The following is a 13,377-nucleotide window of genomic DNA, read 5'->3' as shown; positions in this document are numbered from 1 at the left end:
AAGGGTAGCGATTAGAGGACTCCAGGCCAAGCAGGAACAACATCTGATTTGCATTTAAGGAACATGGTTTGATAAAGTGTGGACTTGGTTAATAAAAAGGTAAAAAATAAAAGTCTGTGGGAGCACAGAGGAGGGGCATGTAGCCAAGTCTGGGGGTCAGGGAGGCCTTTCTGGATAAGGGGTGTTCGTTTATCTATCGCTGCATAACAAATTGCCCCAAAACTTAGTGGTGCAAATCAGTAATAAACATTTATCATCTCACGTAGTTTCTGACGGTTGGGAATGTGGAAGCAGCTTTGCTGGGTGGTCCTGGATGCAGTCAGGATGTTGGTCAGGGTTGCAGCCCTCTGAAGGTTTTGCTGGGGCTGGGGGACCTGCATCCAGGATGGCTCACGCCAGTGGCAAGTTGGTGATATCTGTTTGCGGGAGGCGTTGGTTTTCTCACCACGTGGACTTCTCTAGGGCTGCTTGGGTGTCCTCCCAACGTGGCGGCTAGCTCCCTCCAGAGGGGATGGTCCAAGAAGGGCAGAAGCCAAGTCTCTTTTAAAAAATTAATTAATTTTTATTTTTGGCTGCATTAGGTCTTCGTTGCTGCGTGCGGGCTTTCTCTAGTCACAGCGAGTGGGGGCTACTCTTTGTTGCGGTGCGCAGGCTTCTCATTGCGGTGGCTTCTCTTGTTGCGGAGCATGGGCTCTAGGTGCACGGGCTTCAGTAGTTTTGGCACGCGGGCTCAGTAGTTGTGGCTCGTGGGCTCTAGAGCGCAGGCTCAGTAGTTGTGGTGCACAGGCTTAGTGGCTCCAGGGCATGTGGGATCTTCCCGGACCACGCCTCGAACCCGTGTCCCCTGCCTTGGCAGGCGGATTCTTAACCATTGCACCATGAGGGAAGCACAGCCAGGTCTTTTATAATGACACTGTCATTTTGGCAACGTCTTACTGTTTACACAGGTTAGCCCTGTTCAACCTGGGAGGGGACTACACCCAGGTGTGAAAACTAGAGGGTGTGAATCACTGTGGGCCACTTTGGAGGGGAGCAACTACATAAGCAACACCTAATCTGAGTCTTAAAGGATGAGTAGAAATTAGCCAGGTGATGAAGATTGGCGTTAGGGGCTGAATTGTGTTTCCTTAAAATCCGTACATTGAAACTCTAACCCCCAGCACCTCCGAATGTGACTGTATTTGGAGATGGGGCCTTCAAAGAAGTGATTAAGTTAAAATGAGGTCATTAGGGTGGGCCCTAATCCAGTCTGACTGGTGTCCTTATAAGAGGAGATTAGGACACAGACACACACATAGGAAAGGCTGTGTGAGGACGCAGGGAGAAGCTGACCGTCTACAAGCCAAGGAGAGAGGCCTCAGAAGAAATCAACCCTGCCGGCATCTTGATCTCGGACTTCTAGCCTCCAGAACCGTGAGAAAATAAATTTCCACCGTTTAAGCCCCCAGTCTGTGCTATTTTGTTATGGCAGCCTTGGAAAAGGCAGAGGGGGTGGCCTGAGCAAAGATAGAGATGTGTGAAACGGCGTAGTAATAGCAAATAGTTGGCATCATTAGATCCTGAAGAGCAGGGGCCCGTGAATTTTTCTGTAAAGGGCCAGATACTAAATATTTTAGGCTTTGGGGGCTGTAAAGTCTCTGTTGCATGAAAGCAGTTTTAGACAATACACAAAGGGGTGTGGCTGTGTTCCAATAAAACTTTATTTACAAAAACAGCAGCTCAGATTTGGCCCACAGGTGGGAGTTTGCCAACCCCTGCTGAAGAGGGTTGCTGGGAGGGGTGGGCTTTCCGACAGGATCATGGTGAGGAATGCCTTAGGAGGAAAACACAGGTTTAAACCCAGGCTCTCCTTCCAGCTCTGATGTTTGCCTCTTTGGGTTCAGAGTGGGGTAGGTTGTACATGTTTATGGGGAGTCCTGAAAGGTTTTTTTTTTTTTTTTCGGTACGCGGGGCTCTCACTGTTGTGGCCTCTCCCGCTGCGGAGCACAGGCTCCGGACGCACAGGCTCCGCGGCATGTGGGATCTTCCCGGACCGGAGCACGAACCCGTGTCCCCTGCCTCGGCAGGCGGACTCTCAACCACTGTGCCACCAGGGAAGCCCTGAAAGGATGTTTTTTAATCACACAGTCCAAGGCTCAATTCTTGGCTTTACCTCTAGCTGTTTGACCTCTCTGGGTGTAACAACGTCTGCCTCACAAGAGTTGATGGGAGCTTTAGATGAGATGACCAACGTGAAGCCCCTGGCATAGAGTCTGGCATACAGTAGGCGGTCAATAAATGTCTGTTCCCTCCTCCCCACTTTCCCCTTCGCAAATTTGGGGTCATTACCATATAACTTTATACCCCAACCACTGTCAACAAAAAGATTTACTCTCAGGGTCAGAATTCAAGAATTCATCTTTTTATCCGAGGCCACGTGAATCCCCCAGGTCTAGACCATGAGCAGACAAAGGGAGCTGTCTGTGAGAAGCCTTTCTCCAAGGCGAAACCCCAGCCCGACGACCGGTGCCAAAGTGAGCTCTAAGGACACGAACTTCTTTTAAAACAAGTTACCCGAGGAGGGCCGTTGGGCCAGAGCCCCGGAGCTGACCTGGCCCCGTTTTGCATCGTTTTAAGCAGAAGAGTGCCATGATCTGATTTGTCATTTAAGACTCTGGCTGCTGGGTGGGGGACAGATTGTAAGGGAGATGGAGCCTGCCACCCTTGTCCTCTTTCTGTGTTTTGGATGTTCATATATGTCACAGCTCTGTACCGCCCCCTTCTCATCAGCGCTTGCCTTACCCTGCTTCCTCTTTTCCTTGGCCTTGTCCGCCTAGGGACTAGAAGGTGGGGACAAAACAATTTGCCAGTCCCCGCCCCCAGCCTGAGGCTGGCACGTGGCCCCGGAGCTTAGCCCTGGCCCCGCCCCTGCATAGGCCCCGCCCCTTGAGCTGAAGCTTAGGGGGTGCGCCGCACAGCCCCGCCTCTCCGCAGCCAACCCCGCCCTTCCCTGCCTTCAAGGCCACGCTCACACCCATTAATTGGGCTGCTGGTGGTGCAGGCGCTCAGCCCTACCCCTCATCAGCTCCGCCCCCTCTAGGCCCCGCCCCTCCCAAGCCTTGTGTACGACCGTTGGGTGGCCGCAGGAGGAGCCAGGGCCCAGCCCTTTTCGTATCGCCCCAACCATCCCCGGAGTCTCCGCCCCCTCGAGGTCTCATCCTAGTCCATTGGGCCTGTAGCTAGTCCCTCGGAGGCCCCGCCCCTCCCCAAGGCCCCGCTCCATTTATTGGGTGGCCGCAGGAGGAGCCCGAGCTCTCCTCTTCCAGCCGCCGGCTCCGCCCAGCACGAGGCACCGCCCACATAGGTCCCGCCCCCCCGAGGGCCCGCCTGGTCTGTTGGGCTGCCGGCAGGAGGCGCCGCGCCATGCGCGGGTCCGGAGCAAGGGCTCCAGCTGACGGCGGGTGTGGGAGCCGCGCGGGAACGCGGCGGCGGCGGCGGCGGGCTGTGTTGGAGGTGAGTGCGGGGTGCGAGAGGAGCGGAGGCGGGGGTCGCTCCGTGGCGTACGGGGCTCCGGGGCGCAGAGGCTGGCCGGGCGGGGAGGCCGCGGGCGCGCGCTGGGGCAGCTGGGCCCGCACGGGGAATTTCTCCGGCAACCCAGGCTCCGCTTGTCCGGTTGCCATGGAAACAGGCGGCTCTCCTGGTGGGGGGGACCCGGGCGCGGCCTCGGGGGGCGGGTCCCACAGGCTGGCTACATGGGCGAGGGCGGCCCAGCCTGCGGGTTCCAGGGGGTCAGCTGCGGCCAGCCCCCCTGCAACCCCTGGAGCCTGGCACCTCAACGGCGGGGTCCCCCGGGCCTCAGTCTCTCTGGCCCCCTTGGAGAGAGGTCTGCAGGTGGGCACAAGGCGCCGGCGTCTGTACCTTCCCTCCAGGGTTGGGGGGACATCCCCCGGCCCACAGCCTGCCCCGGTTTTCCTGTTCACACAGCAGCGCGTTCCCCACTCGTGTGCCAGCTGAAAGCATTGTCTCCCAGCTATTTCTGTACCACTTCCAGCCGCTCGACAAGTAGTGCATCTAAGGAAACATGCAGAGCTGGGGCTCCTGGGGAACCCTTCAGAAGAAACTGGATTGTTTCCCATTAGGGAGCCAGTCGCTGGGGCTGGGGAGGGGCTGCAGACCCAGACACTCGGGCTCCCAGCACCTGGTCAAGTGTTTGATTAATCTGAATTGCTGAAAAGAATTTTGAGTCCCCGCCCACCAGTGATTACAAGTGTCTCTGGTTAGTTACAGGTGTCTCCCGTTAGCACAGGCCACCTCTCCTTCATTCCAGAGAGGAGCCAGCCATTAATCCCGCTGGCAGAAAAATTCCGCCCCCTCTCAAGGGGCTAGCATGTCAGATTTAAATCTGGTTAAATTATTTTTGTATTTAAAAGCGTTACTCTGACTTGAGTTGTCAAGATAGGATTTATGGCCGGTGGGGATAAAGCAGAGCCTGAGAAGCTACCCTCTTCCCTTCCTGCCCTGGTGGAAATTCTAATGGATCCCACATTGCAGTGTTGGAATGGCCGTGTCCCTCCACCCATTTGGTCAGCCCCACAGTGACCTCACTCGCTGCTGCGACATGGGCTTGTTTTCATCAGAAATCGGACTCTTCCTTGAGAACAAGAGAAAAACATTCTCCAGGAGAAGCAACAGCAAGCGACTTGGGCCCCTGTTTCTCCGAGTATTTGTGTGAAAGAGGAGAGAACTGAGCAGAAAAGGAAAAGGCAGGTCATGCTTCCGAAAAAACAGATCTGGTGACCCCGGGTGTGCTCGGCTCTGTAGGAAACTCCTGCACTCCTCTTGCCCTTTGCACAAACGCATCTGGCCCATTTTGACGGAGAGGCCGTGCTCTGCGTTTTGTGATTGTGGAGGAAGGGCACACATGAGCAATGGCCACACTCTGTGGTTTCTCTCTGAAGATGGCCACAGAGGGAGTGACCGTGAGGAGAAGAGAGCCTCCTGATAAAATGGATCGAGTAGATCAGGGTCTGTGTTTACTGGGACTTCTTTGGGCTTATGAAGCAGTTACTGGAAGGGAGAGAGTCACCGTCTGTCCTACATTTTCTACCCCATTTTCGTGATGCTGCTAACTTTGCCCTAGAAAAGGAGGGAGTGGGCTCTCTTCCAAGGCCCTGGGAGGGGACCTAGCAGCTGCGTATTTGTAATTTTCTATTTCTTTTTTAATTAAAGCAGAATTGTATAAGCTTCAGAACTTACAGAGCCTGTAAGGTTCACCCCTGGGTGCAAAACAGCATTTTATTTCTCCGTTGTATCTGAGGGCCTTTTGAATCCCCGTGTTTACTTTGTGACTTTTCTGGGAGTTGGGCTTCTGCTGAGACCTGGTTTTCTACTGTTTCCGCCGTTTTCCACATTGTATTTAAATTTACCCTCGGCATTACCTCCAAAGGCAGAGGTTTCGCAGCAAGACGCTGCCTGGTGGCAGGGGCTGCCCTGGGGGCCCCTGGGGGTTTGGGTCGGGACCGCTGGGGCCGTGCCTGACGTGAGCCAGGTGTCTGTGGAGGGGTCAGGTCCGCCGAGAACGTGTGGTGGCCAGAGGCACGTGCTGGGAATTTCTGAGGCGGGTTGTGTGACGTTCAGAAGGCGCCGTGGTTTGAAGCCGCTGATGTGATGTGCGAACCAAAGCCGTGTGCCTGTCACGTGAGGGCTACTGGAAACGCTTCTGCTGTAAGTTTGGCCGGGGCCTTGGATGGGGCCACGGGGGGAGCCGCAACCTGCTCTGGGCTCCGCAGCGGCTGACAGGGAGGCTGGGCACTTTCCTCGGGGGAGGGGAAGCAGCCTCGGGCTAGATACTGCTTCGTAGCTCTACTCCCCAGCCCGGAGGCCCTCGTGTGCTCCTCTGCTTGGGACACTTGGCTGTTCTCAGCAGGCTCAGGCTTCGGAAGGCTGGTCCGCAGTAAAAGGCTCTGCGTGGTAAACAGAAGCGCGCTGTTGGCACAGGAGGAGTGCCGCCCCCCACCCCACCATGGGGCAGACCTTCGTGTTTGGAACCCAGTCTTTGGTGCGTGAAGTCGTCAGAGCATCTTGAAGGGTGCAGGGTTCGCCGAGGATGTCAGGTGGCTGGTTCTAGAGGAACTGAAGGGCGGGTCTGCTGCTCAGCCTTCGTTCACGACAGCCCTGGTGGGAGTGATGACGTCGCAGATGTGACCGAGGCCCAGGGGCCAGCCGGGAAGAGCCCAGTTCAGTGTCAGTGTCGAGGCTGGGCCACTTGCCCTGTTGGGTCCCTCGGGGTCGGGTCGCTCCTTTTCTTTGGGGGGCTCCCTAGGCATTTTTCCCGCCCTGGGCAGTCCCCTCCCCTTCCTGAAAGCCTCTCCCGACGCCTGTGACCACGAGTGAGTCAGAGCTGAAAAGAGGACCGTAGCGGAGTTCAGTGCTGACATTCATCCACGGCAGGTGGCCCAGAGCTGCTCTCACCAGGTCCTGGGCCACTGTTTCCAGAGCCTTCTAGAAAATGGCCCTTTCTTCTTCGGTCTGTCTGCCTGGAAGTGGGGCACAGAGTCAGGAGATGGGCGGTGTTCAGCCTCCACCAACTCGTTGTGAAGCAGGACATCTTCCTTGGACTCTGCCCGCCTGCTCCCCCGGAGCTTTGGGTGTGTGGGGGGGTCTGACGAACTCTCTGTCTGGAACCCTACGCCTTTGGGGCATTAAGCACACGAGAGTCATGACTTTATGACGCACCTTGTTGCCCCAGAGCTGTTTTCTAATTTACCCGGCAAGACTGCCTCTCCGGCCTGGCCAGTGCCCGAAAGCCAGGCTGGACGCCGTGGGTGGACACATGCATTCCAGCCGTGCCTCCACTGCTTCTGGAAGGGCCCTTTTGTGTGCATTGTGGTCATGTGTCCGTTCTAGTGCGGCCGTCCCAGGGAAGTGGCTCCTCAGAGCCAGGACCAGTCATCCGGGAGCAGCATCCTGGGGGCGTGTTTTGAATGCCCGGTCGCTTACTGCCCTGCTCGTGTGGCTGCCACCTGGCCTGATTGCCTAGTTCCACTGCTGTTTGTGATGAATTTTCGGTAGCATAGGCTGTGGTGCGGGGGAGGTGGAGTTTAGGAAGACACGGCCTTGTGCGCTCAGAGTTGTTTATGACTTTGGGTGCGATGGGATAGATGGGGGCTGACTCAGATGAGGCCGGGCAACCCCGCCGGGACTCCACCCTGCGAGCACCACCCAGCCCCACCCTGGCCGGCCCTGTTTCTTGGTAGCTTGCTGTGCGGAGCGCGTGGTGCCCAGGCTTCTCGTGTCTTGGCTTTGGGTGACCTCACCGTGCTTCCCAGTAATGGCTTGCCTTGAAGGGCATTTCAGCCCCTTCCAACCTGCTTTGTCCCCTGCGGTCCCGCCGGCTTCGTCTGTATCCTCACTGTTGGACCCGGCCGAGGTGCCGTGTCCGCGGCTTCTGCTGGGGCGCCGGGCCCTAGATGGCCGGTCCAGTCTGTTGATGTTCCCCCAAGCCTCGTGGGCTCCTGTCGCTCTGCTGGTCGATGGTAACCTGCCTTTCATTTTCTCCCAGGACGCGGCCTTTTCCCTGCCGTTGGCCAGAGCCCTCAGTGCTCGTCCGTGAAGACGGGCCCACCATGTTCTATGGGACCCACTTCATCATGTCCCCACCTGCCAAGAGCAAGCTGAAGCGGCAGGGCCAGCTGCTGTCCAGCGTGCTGTCCCGGACGCTGAGCTACAAGTACCGTGACCTGGACACCACCTGCTCCAGCCTGGGCAGCAGCGACGACCCGGCCGAGCTCTCCACCCAGCTCTCGGCCCCTGGGGTCCTGAAGGTGTTCGGGGACAGCGTGTGCACGGGCACCCACTACAAGAGCGTCCTGGCCACCGGCACGTCCAGCGCCCGGGAGCTGGTGAGGGAGGCCCTGGAGCGCTACGCCCTGAGCCCCGAGCGTGCCGGCCAGTACGTGCTGTGCGACGTGGTGGGCCAGGCCGGCGACTCCGGGCGGCAGTGGCAGGCCGAGGGCTTCCGGGTGTTCGGCGACAACGAGAAGCCCCTCCTGATCCAGGAGTTATGGAAACCCCGAGAAGGCTTGTCCCGGAGGTTTGAGCTGAGAAAGAGGTCGGAGATGGAGGAGCTGGCAGCCAGGGACGTGGACACCGTGACGGCAGGTGAGGGGGGGCGCGAGGAGGCGCGGGGCGGCCGCCGCTCCGGGAAGCACCGGGCAGGCGTGTTGTTGAGGAGGCCCGTGGGCCTCTGCCGCGGTGGCGCTCAGGACGGACTCTTCTCCCTGCTCTGCGGGGCTGTCTGCAGGGCGCCTGCTGGTGGTCATTCCGCGCTCCTCACGGCGTCTTGCAGTGCCGTGGGGCGATTTCTGCTTTCGGTTGAAGATGGCCGTCCAGGGGTCTGGCATGCGTGTCATTGGCCGCAGAGAGGACCTTGTCCCGTGCAGGCGGCGCACGCGGTTCAGAAAGCCCCTCAGTGCCCGAGGCGCCGGGGCAATCTCAGGGGCAAGCGCACGCGAAGGCGGTGGAGGAAGCGGGTCTCCGGAGGTGCGGTGCGTTGGGGAGCGCGCCGGGGCAGTGGAGGTCGTGCTGGGAGCAGCACTGAGTCCCTGCCCGGGGCCGGGGCGCTCCAGGCCCTGCGGGACGCTGCTCTGCTCACTCGGCGGAAAGAAGCTCATTGTCTTAATAGGGAAGCGCCATAAAACATGGGTGTTTTTCAGACGCCCACAGACTCTTCAGCGCATCTCAGGTCACGTTTGGCTTTGGTGGCTTCACACGAGCAAGTGCACTGGTCTTACGTGTGGCTCAGAGCAGAGGGCGTTCAGTGGCCTCAGGAGACTCGTCACTCGGTTTCGTGGTGCTGCGGGGTCGAGGGGCTTGAGCTCTGACGTTTTGTGTGTGTCCTCAGGTGTCGCGAATGCTCATGTTCTCCGGTTCTCCTCTGGCGCGAAACCCACCTTGTGCCTTTAGGGTGTGAAGACGAGGGTGTGGCAGGCCTGACGGGGCCACCGCTTGGCGGTGGGCTCTCGGCGGCCCTTCTGGCCCCAGTCTCGTGATCTGGAGGATCCAGTGACCCGCGGGCCGGTGCAGTGGTGTGTGCAGAGCTCTCTGCTCGGCCGTGCGTCCTGACCGCCTCCTGCACGCGGTTTTCCTGTGCGCTCACAGGCAGGGGTGGACCAAGGGCGGATTTGGGGTCCCTCTGATGGGGGAGTGGAGTGTTTTATCACCAACGTTGTGCAGAGTTGCAGGCATGGGGGATAAGGAAAAACTGATCAATGAGTAGCTGATGTTACTGGGTTGTTTTTTGTTTGGGTTTTTTTTTAACTATTTGAAAAAAATTAACCTTATCGAAGATAGTTGATTTACAATGTTGTGTTATTGTTTTTAACTCTCCTTGGACGAGCGCCTGAATGCCCCGCCCACAGGCCCGGGGTGGCAGGGGTTTGGACTTCGTCCTGACGCCGCCTCGCTGTTCTCCGGAGGCCTGGTCCCTTCCCCTCCGCACTCTCGGAGGCCTGTGAGGGGCTGCGTCACGTGGGTGGAGAGGGCGGGTGTTCAGCTCATGGTCACTGTCCTGCCCAGTCTTTTCTCTGCTGAATGGAGAGCAAAGAGCACGTGGCCGGGCCAGCCCTGCCTGTCCTGCGGGTCGCTGTGCCTCGGTCCCGGGTGGGCCCTGGAAGGCCTGCTCTGTGTCACATGGCTGATCGCTCTGGCCGGGGGGTGGGGTGAGCAGGGTGACCACGAGGCTAGACGCTATCTGCGGGGAGCAGGGCTTTGTTCTCCTGTTCACAGACCCCTTTTAGACCTGTTCCTTTTACGTTCGTCCAGGCAGGAGAAGGCCCACGACATATTCAACTTGGTGGTGGCTTTGCGAAACCTTTCAGAGAAAGAGTCTATTGAAGCAGGCGGGTCTCACTGACACACTTCTCTGGGCTGGAAGTGGGTTGTGTTACCTGCCTGGGGCAGGCTTCCCGGGCCCCAGGGAGTTGGCCTTCCTGGCCGGCCTCTGACTTGGGTGTGGCCTGGGTGCTCTGTGCCTCCTGGCCGTGCTGTCCCCTTCGCCAGCTACCGAGACGCAGAGCCGGCACTGGGGACCCTGCAGCCGGGCCCGCCCCCTCCAGCCCTGCTCCACAGGTTGCTGGCAGAGCATCACCAGAGCCCGGGACCTTTGCATTAGGGTCTGTCTGAGGATCCTGATGATACAAGGATGCACACGCATGCTCTCCCACTCACGCACGTGAACACACACTCACGCTCTGCATTGTTCCCCTGTGTAAAGAATCCGATGCGGCCCCTCCCGATCTGCAGATGCCCCTCACCTCCCAGCGCACCCCCAAGGTCCCAGACTCCCTGCCTCCTCATGCCGGTGGGAACCAGAGAGACTTGAAGGAGGAGTGAAGGGTGTTGGTGTCGGGTGGGTGCCAGCCGCCTTACGTTGATGATGAGAAGGAATCTCCAGCCCCTCTGGCCGCTTCCCCCCCCCCCCGCGGCTCCCGCCCACGTTCCTGACACCTGTGGTCTTGTCTCCAGGGAAGGGGGCTCCCTACCTCCTGGGCGGCCTGCCTGCGATGAGCCCCAGGTGCTGCTGGCGCCCCGAGCGGCCTGAGCGTCGCTGTGAGGTGGCATCGGCTGCGGTGAGCTCGGCGGTGTCCACGGGGTGGGGGCTTTACTGTTGAGGAAGATGGGGACCCAGCGTGGAGCAGGCTCCAGGCACCCTGATTCCCTTCTTCCTTCCCCGAGAACGGGTGACGTTGTCCCCGTTCCCCTGGCAAAGTGTGCAAAAGGAAGGGACCGCCTGTGCGGGCACGCGTGCGTGTGCGTGCACGTGAACGAATGCCGGCCGCCCCAGGCTTCAGGTTACTGAACGGTCACAGTGATCTTCATCGTTCCCGGATCGTTCCCACGGCAGAAGACCCACCCCGTGTCGGTGAGCTGGGGCTCGCTGGTTTCACGTTAAAAGCCCACTGCGAGCGTCCGCTAGGCCCTCGGGGCTGGGAGCCCACCGCAGGCGCCCTTGGGTGAACTGGGATAGGCCCCAGCAGGGCAGGTGGCAGAAGCGGCTGCACCAGGCACTTCCCGAGGGCACTGAAGGAAGAATCCACCCGGTTCCCCTGGACCGTTTGGACCGTGGTTTTGCGCCCGTGGTAATGCGCTCAGGCACTTTCGGCGTTTGTTTTCCATAAATATCGCCTTTCCCAGCTGCCAGCTTCTCCGTGGTCTCCAGAGGATCAGAATATCCCGAGTGAGCCCCGGGCCGGCGGCGGGCGGGGGCGGGGCTGCGGAGCCCGCCAGCGTGTTCCCAGAGGGCTGGCTTGTGGGGCCCGTGCCCCGCAGGGCGGGCTCTGGTGCCCGAGATAAAGACAGTAATCACTTCTCCCTCTGGGAGGGAGGGCGGGCCATGTGGTTTTTGTCAGCGGCTGGGGAAGGGCGAGAGGGCCGGGTTTATTTGTGTTCCCAGGATGGACAGAGCTTGTAAACTGGATTCTCAGCCTCAGTCCCATCACACTTTGGGCCAGCAGTTCCTCGCTGTAGGGGACCGCCCTGTGCCTTGCAGGACGTTAGCCGCGTCCCAGGCCTGGCCGCCTCTGGGCCTTGCTGAGTGTCCTGGGGGCAAGCTCGCCCTCGGCTGGGAACCACCGATTTGGACCCGGTGGCCTGGACCCTTTGGAGGAACTCAGTCTGTTGGCCACGCCCTGCGCCTCCCATAGGGGCCGGTGGCCTTGTGCCCCAGGACCTGGACCGTCAGCCCAGGCTGGCTGTCATGGGGGCGCCGTCTGAGGGACTTGGGTGCCTTGAGGAGGGGAAGTGCGAGCTTCTTTCTGTGCCAGTGGACGCCTTCCTGGGTGGCCTACGCCGGCCCGCAGAGGCTGACCTTCTCCCGATGCTGGAAGGCAGGGCCTCCTTGGCTCTCGGTGCCCTCTTCCGAGGAGACAAGGTTAGAGGGTTTCTAAAAGCCACCGAGGCTTGAGGTTCTCTCTGCAGGGACATCTCTGCATCAGCACTGGGCTCGTCACAAATTGCCCTTCAATGTCTGTGTGGTCTGGCATACAGTAGGTGCTCATTAAACGCCTGTTTAAGGGTGGATGCAAATTAGAAGAGCAAGCTCCTCTGTGAGTCTCGGCTTCCGGGTGCAGCCAAGACTCCAGGGTTGGAACTGGTTTTCTTTGTGTGTGTGGGGGGGTTGGGGGTGGGGTGGGGGGAGGGCAGGTGGGAGTGGCGTGCAGACGGCATGGCTGCCCACTAGTGCAGGTGGGGGCTTGAGTGAGGAGTGCGCTGCTCTGGCGCCGACAGTGTGACCTGCCAGCCTCCCTTCTCTTCCAAGGCCGGCTGGAGTGGTGGCAGGCGTGTCGTCTGAGTGCCTGACTTTGGGTGTGTTTGCCGTCATCCACAGACGGGCAGATGGGCCTGAGCCCCGACTAAACGGGGATGTTCAGGCGCCTCACGAAGCCTCTGCTGTCTCCATCTGCTGGTTGTGCGCCGCGGATTCTGTCCCCTTGAGTCCCCCGACCTCTCTGTGCTGTTTTCTTTGGATGTTTTTCTCCTCCCGCCTCGAATCTGATTTTTAATAACACTTATCTCAGGATGAAAAAGGCGGCCTGGATTCTCTTCTCCTTTTATTGAAGAGCAGCTGCCTGTTGAGTGAGGCTTCCTCTGGGCATATTCTCAGCGATGCAGTCATTGAGGGAAATGTTTATTTTATGTAGTTTGGGGGAAACAAAACAATGCCCAACTTTTTCCATCAGTCTAAAACTAGAAAACTATTTGCACTTAAAAGACATCTTTGAGGACTTTCAATTTAAAGAGAACATAAAGTTGAACGGTTAGCTGCTAATAGCCAGTTTCATAAAAAAAAAAAATTCATAGTTTTCAGTTTCATGTAGAAGCGCGACGTCGGAAGGAGGCCTAGCAGCCCTGCTCTCCCGAGCCTGGTGTTGCCCACCTGGGGCCTGGCTGGCAGCACCCCATCCTCCCTCGGGAGACTTCTGGCCAAGGAACCTCCAGAGGCTCAGTGCTAAACACGGGGAGATCAGAACTGGCGTAAAATGTTTGAAAGACACAAAACATAGTAGGAACTGGCCAAAGTATGGCCAGGGTGGACACTGCAGGGAAGGAAAAGTCAGGTTGGATCCTTATTCCAAATGCATTGAAAACCTGCAAGTCAGAGGTGAAGTTACAGCCAGAAGAAGGATTTCATAAATAAGGCTTCAGAGATGCAAAACACAGGGGAAAGGTAGATGCATTTGACTGTATCAAAGCTGAAGCTTTGTTTTTAACTAAGAACATTCTACAGCTAAGATTCAGCTCTACCCATGGTGCTGCATGTGAATCCAGCTCCTTGCTTTTTCTTGAGACATAGTTTCCCGTCACTTGCATATATCCCATTATCCATTCTCCTAATCATGG

The 13,377-nt window shown here is 58.3% G+C and overlaps 2 protein-coding genes across 2 annotated transcripts in view; both read left to right on the top strand.

Moving 5' to 3' along the window:
- MMD2 (monocyte to macrophage differentiation associated 2) overlaps nt 1–7,667 on the top strand; it is a 70,948-nt gene extending 63,281 nt beyond the window's left edge. The window contains exon 7 of the mRNA XM_067705404.1: nt 7,541–7,667. Coding sequence (XP_067561505.1) covers nt 7,541–7,591 — 51 coding nt within the window. The 3' untranslated portion in view covers nt 7,592–7,667. The remainder of the gene's footprint in view (nt 1–7,540) is intronic.
- Nucleotides 7,605–13,377, top strand: part of RADIL (Rap associating with DIL domain) — a 56,791-nt gene continuing 51,018 nt past the window's right edge. The window contains exon 1 of the mRNA XM_067705395.1: nt 7,605–8,139. Within this exon, the coding sequence (XP_067561496.1) occupies nt 7,605–8,139 (535 nt within the window). The remainder of the gene's footprint in view (nt 8,140–13,377) is intronic.

Source organism: Pseudorca crassidens, chromosome 15 (assembly GCF_039906515.1).
Source record: "Pseudorca crassidens isolate mPseCra1 chromosome 15, mPseCra1.hap1, whole genome shotgun sequence".
Lineage (NCBI taxonomy): Eukaryota > Metazoa > Chordata > Mammalia > Artiodactyla > Delphinidae > Pseudorca > Pseudorca crassidens.
Note: the sequence above shows the minus strand (reverse complement) of the source record. Positions and strands in the feature narration are given on the sequence as shown.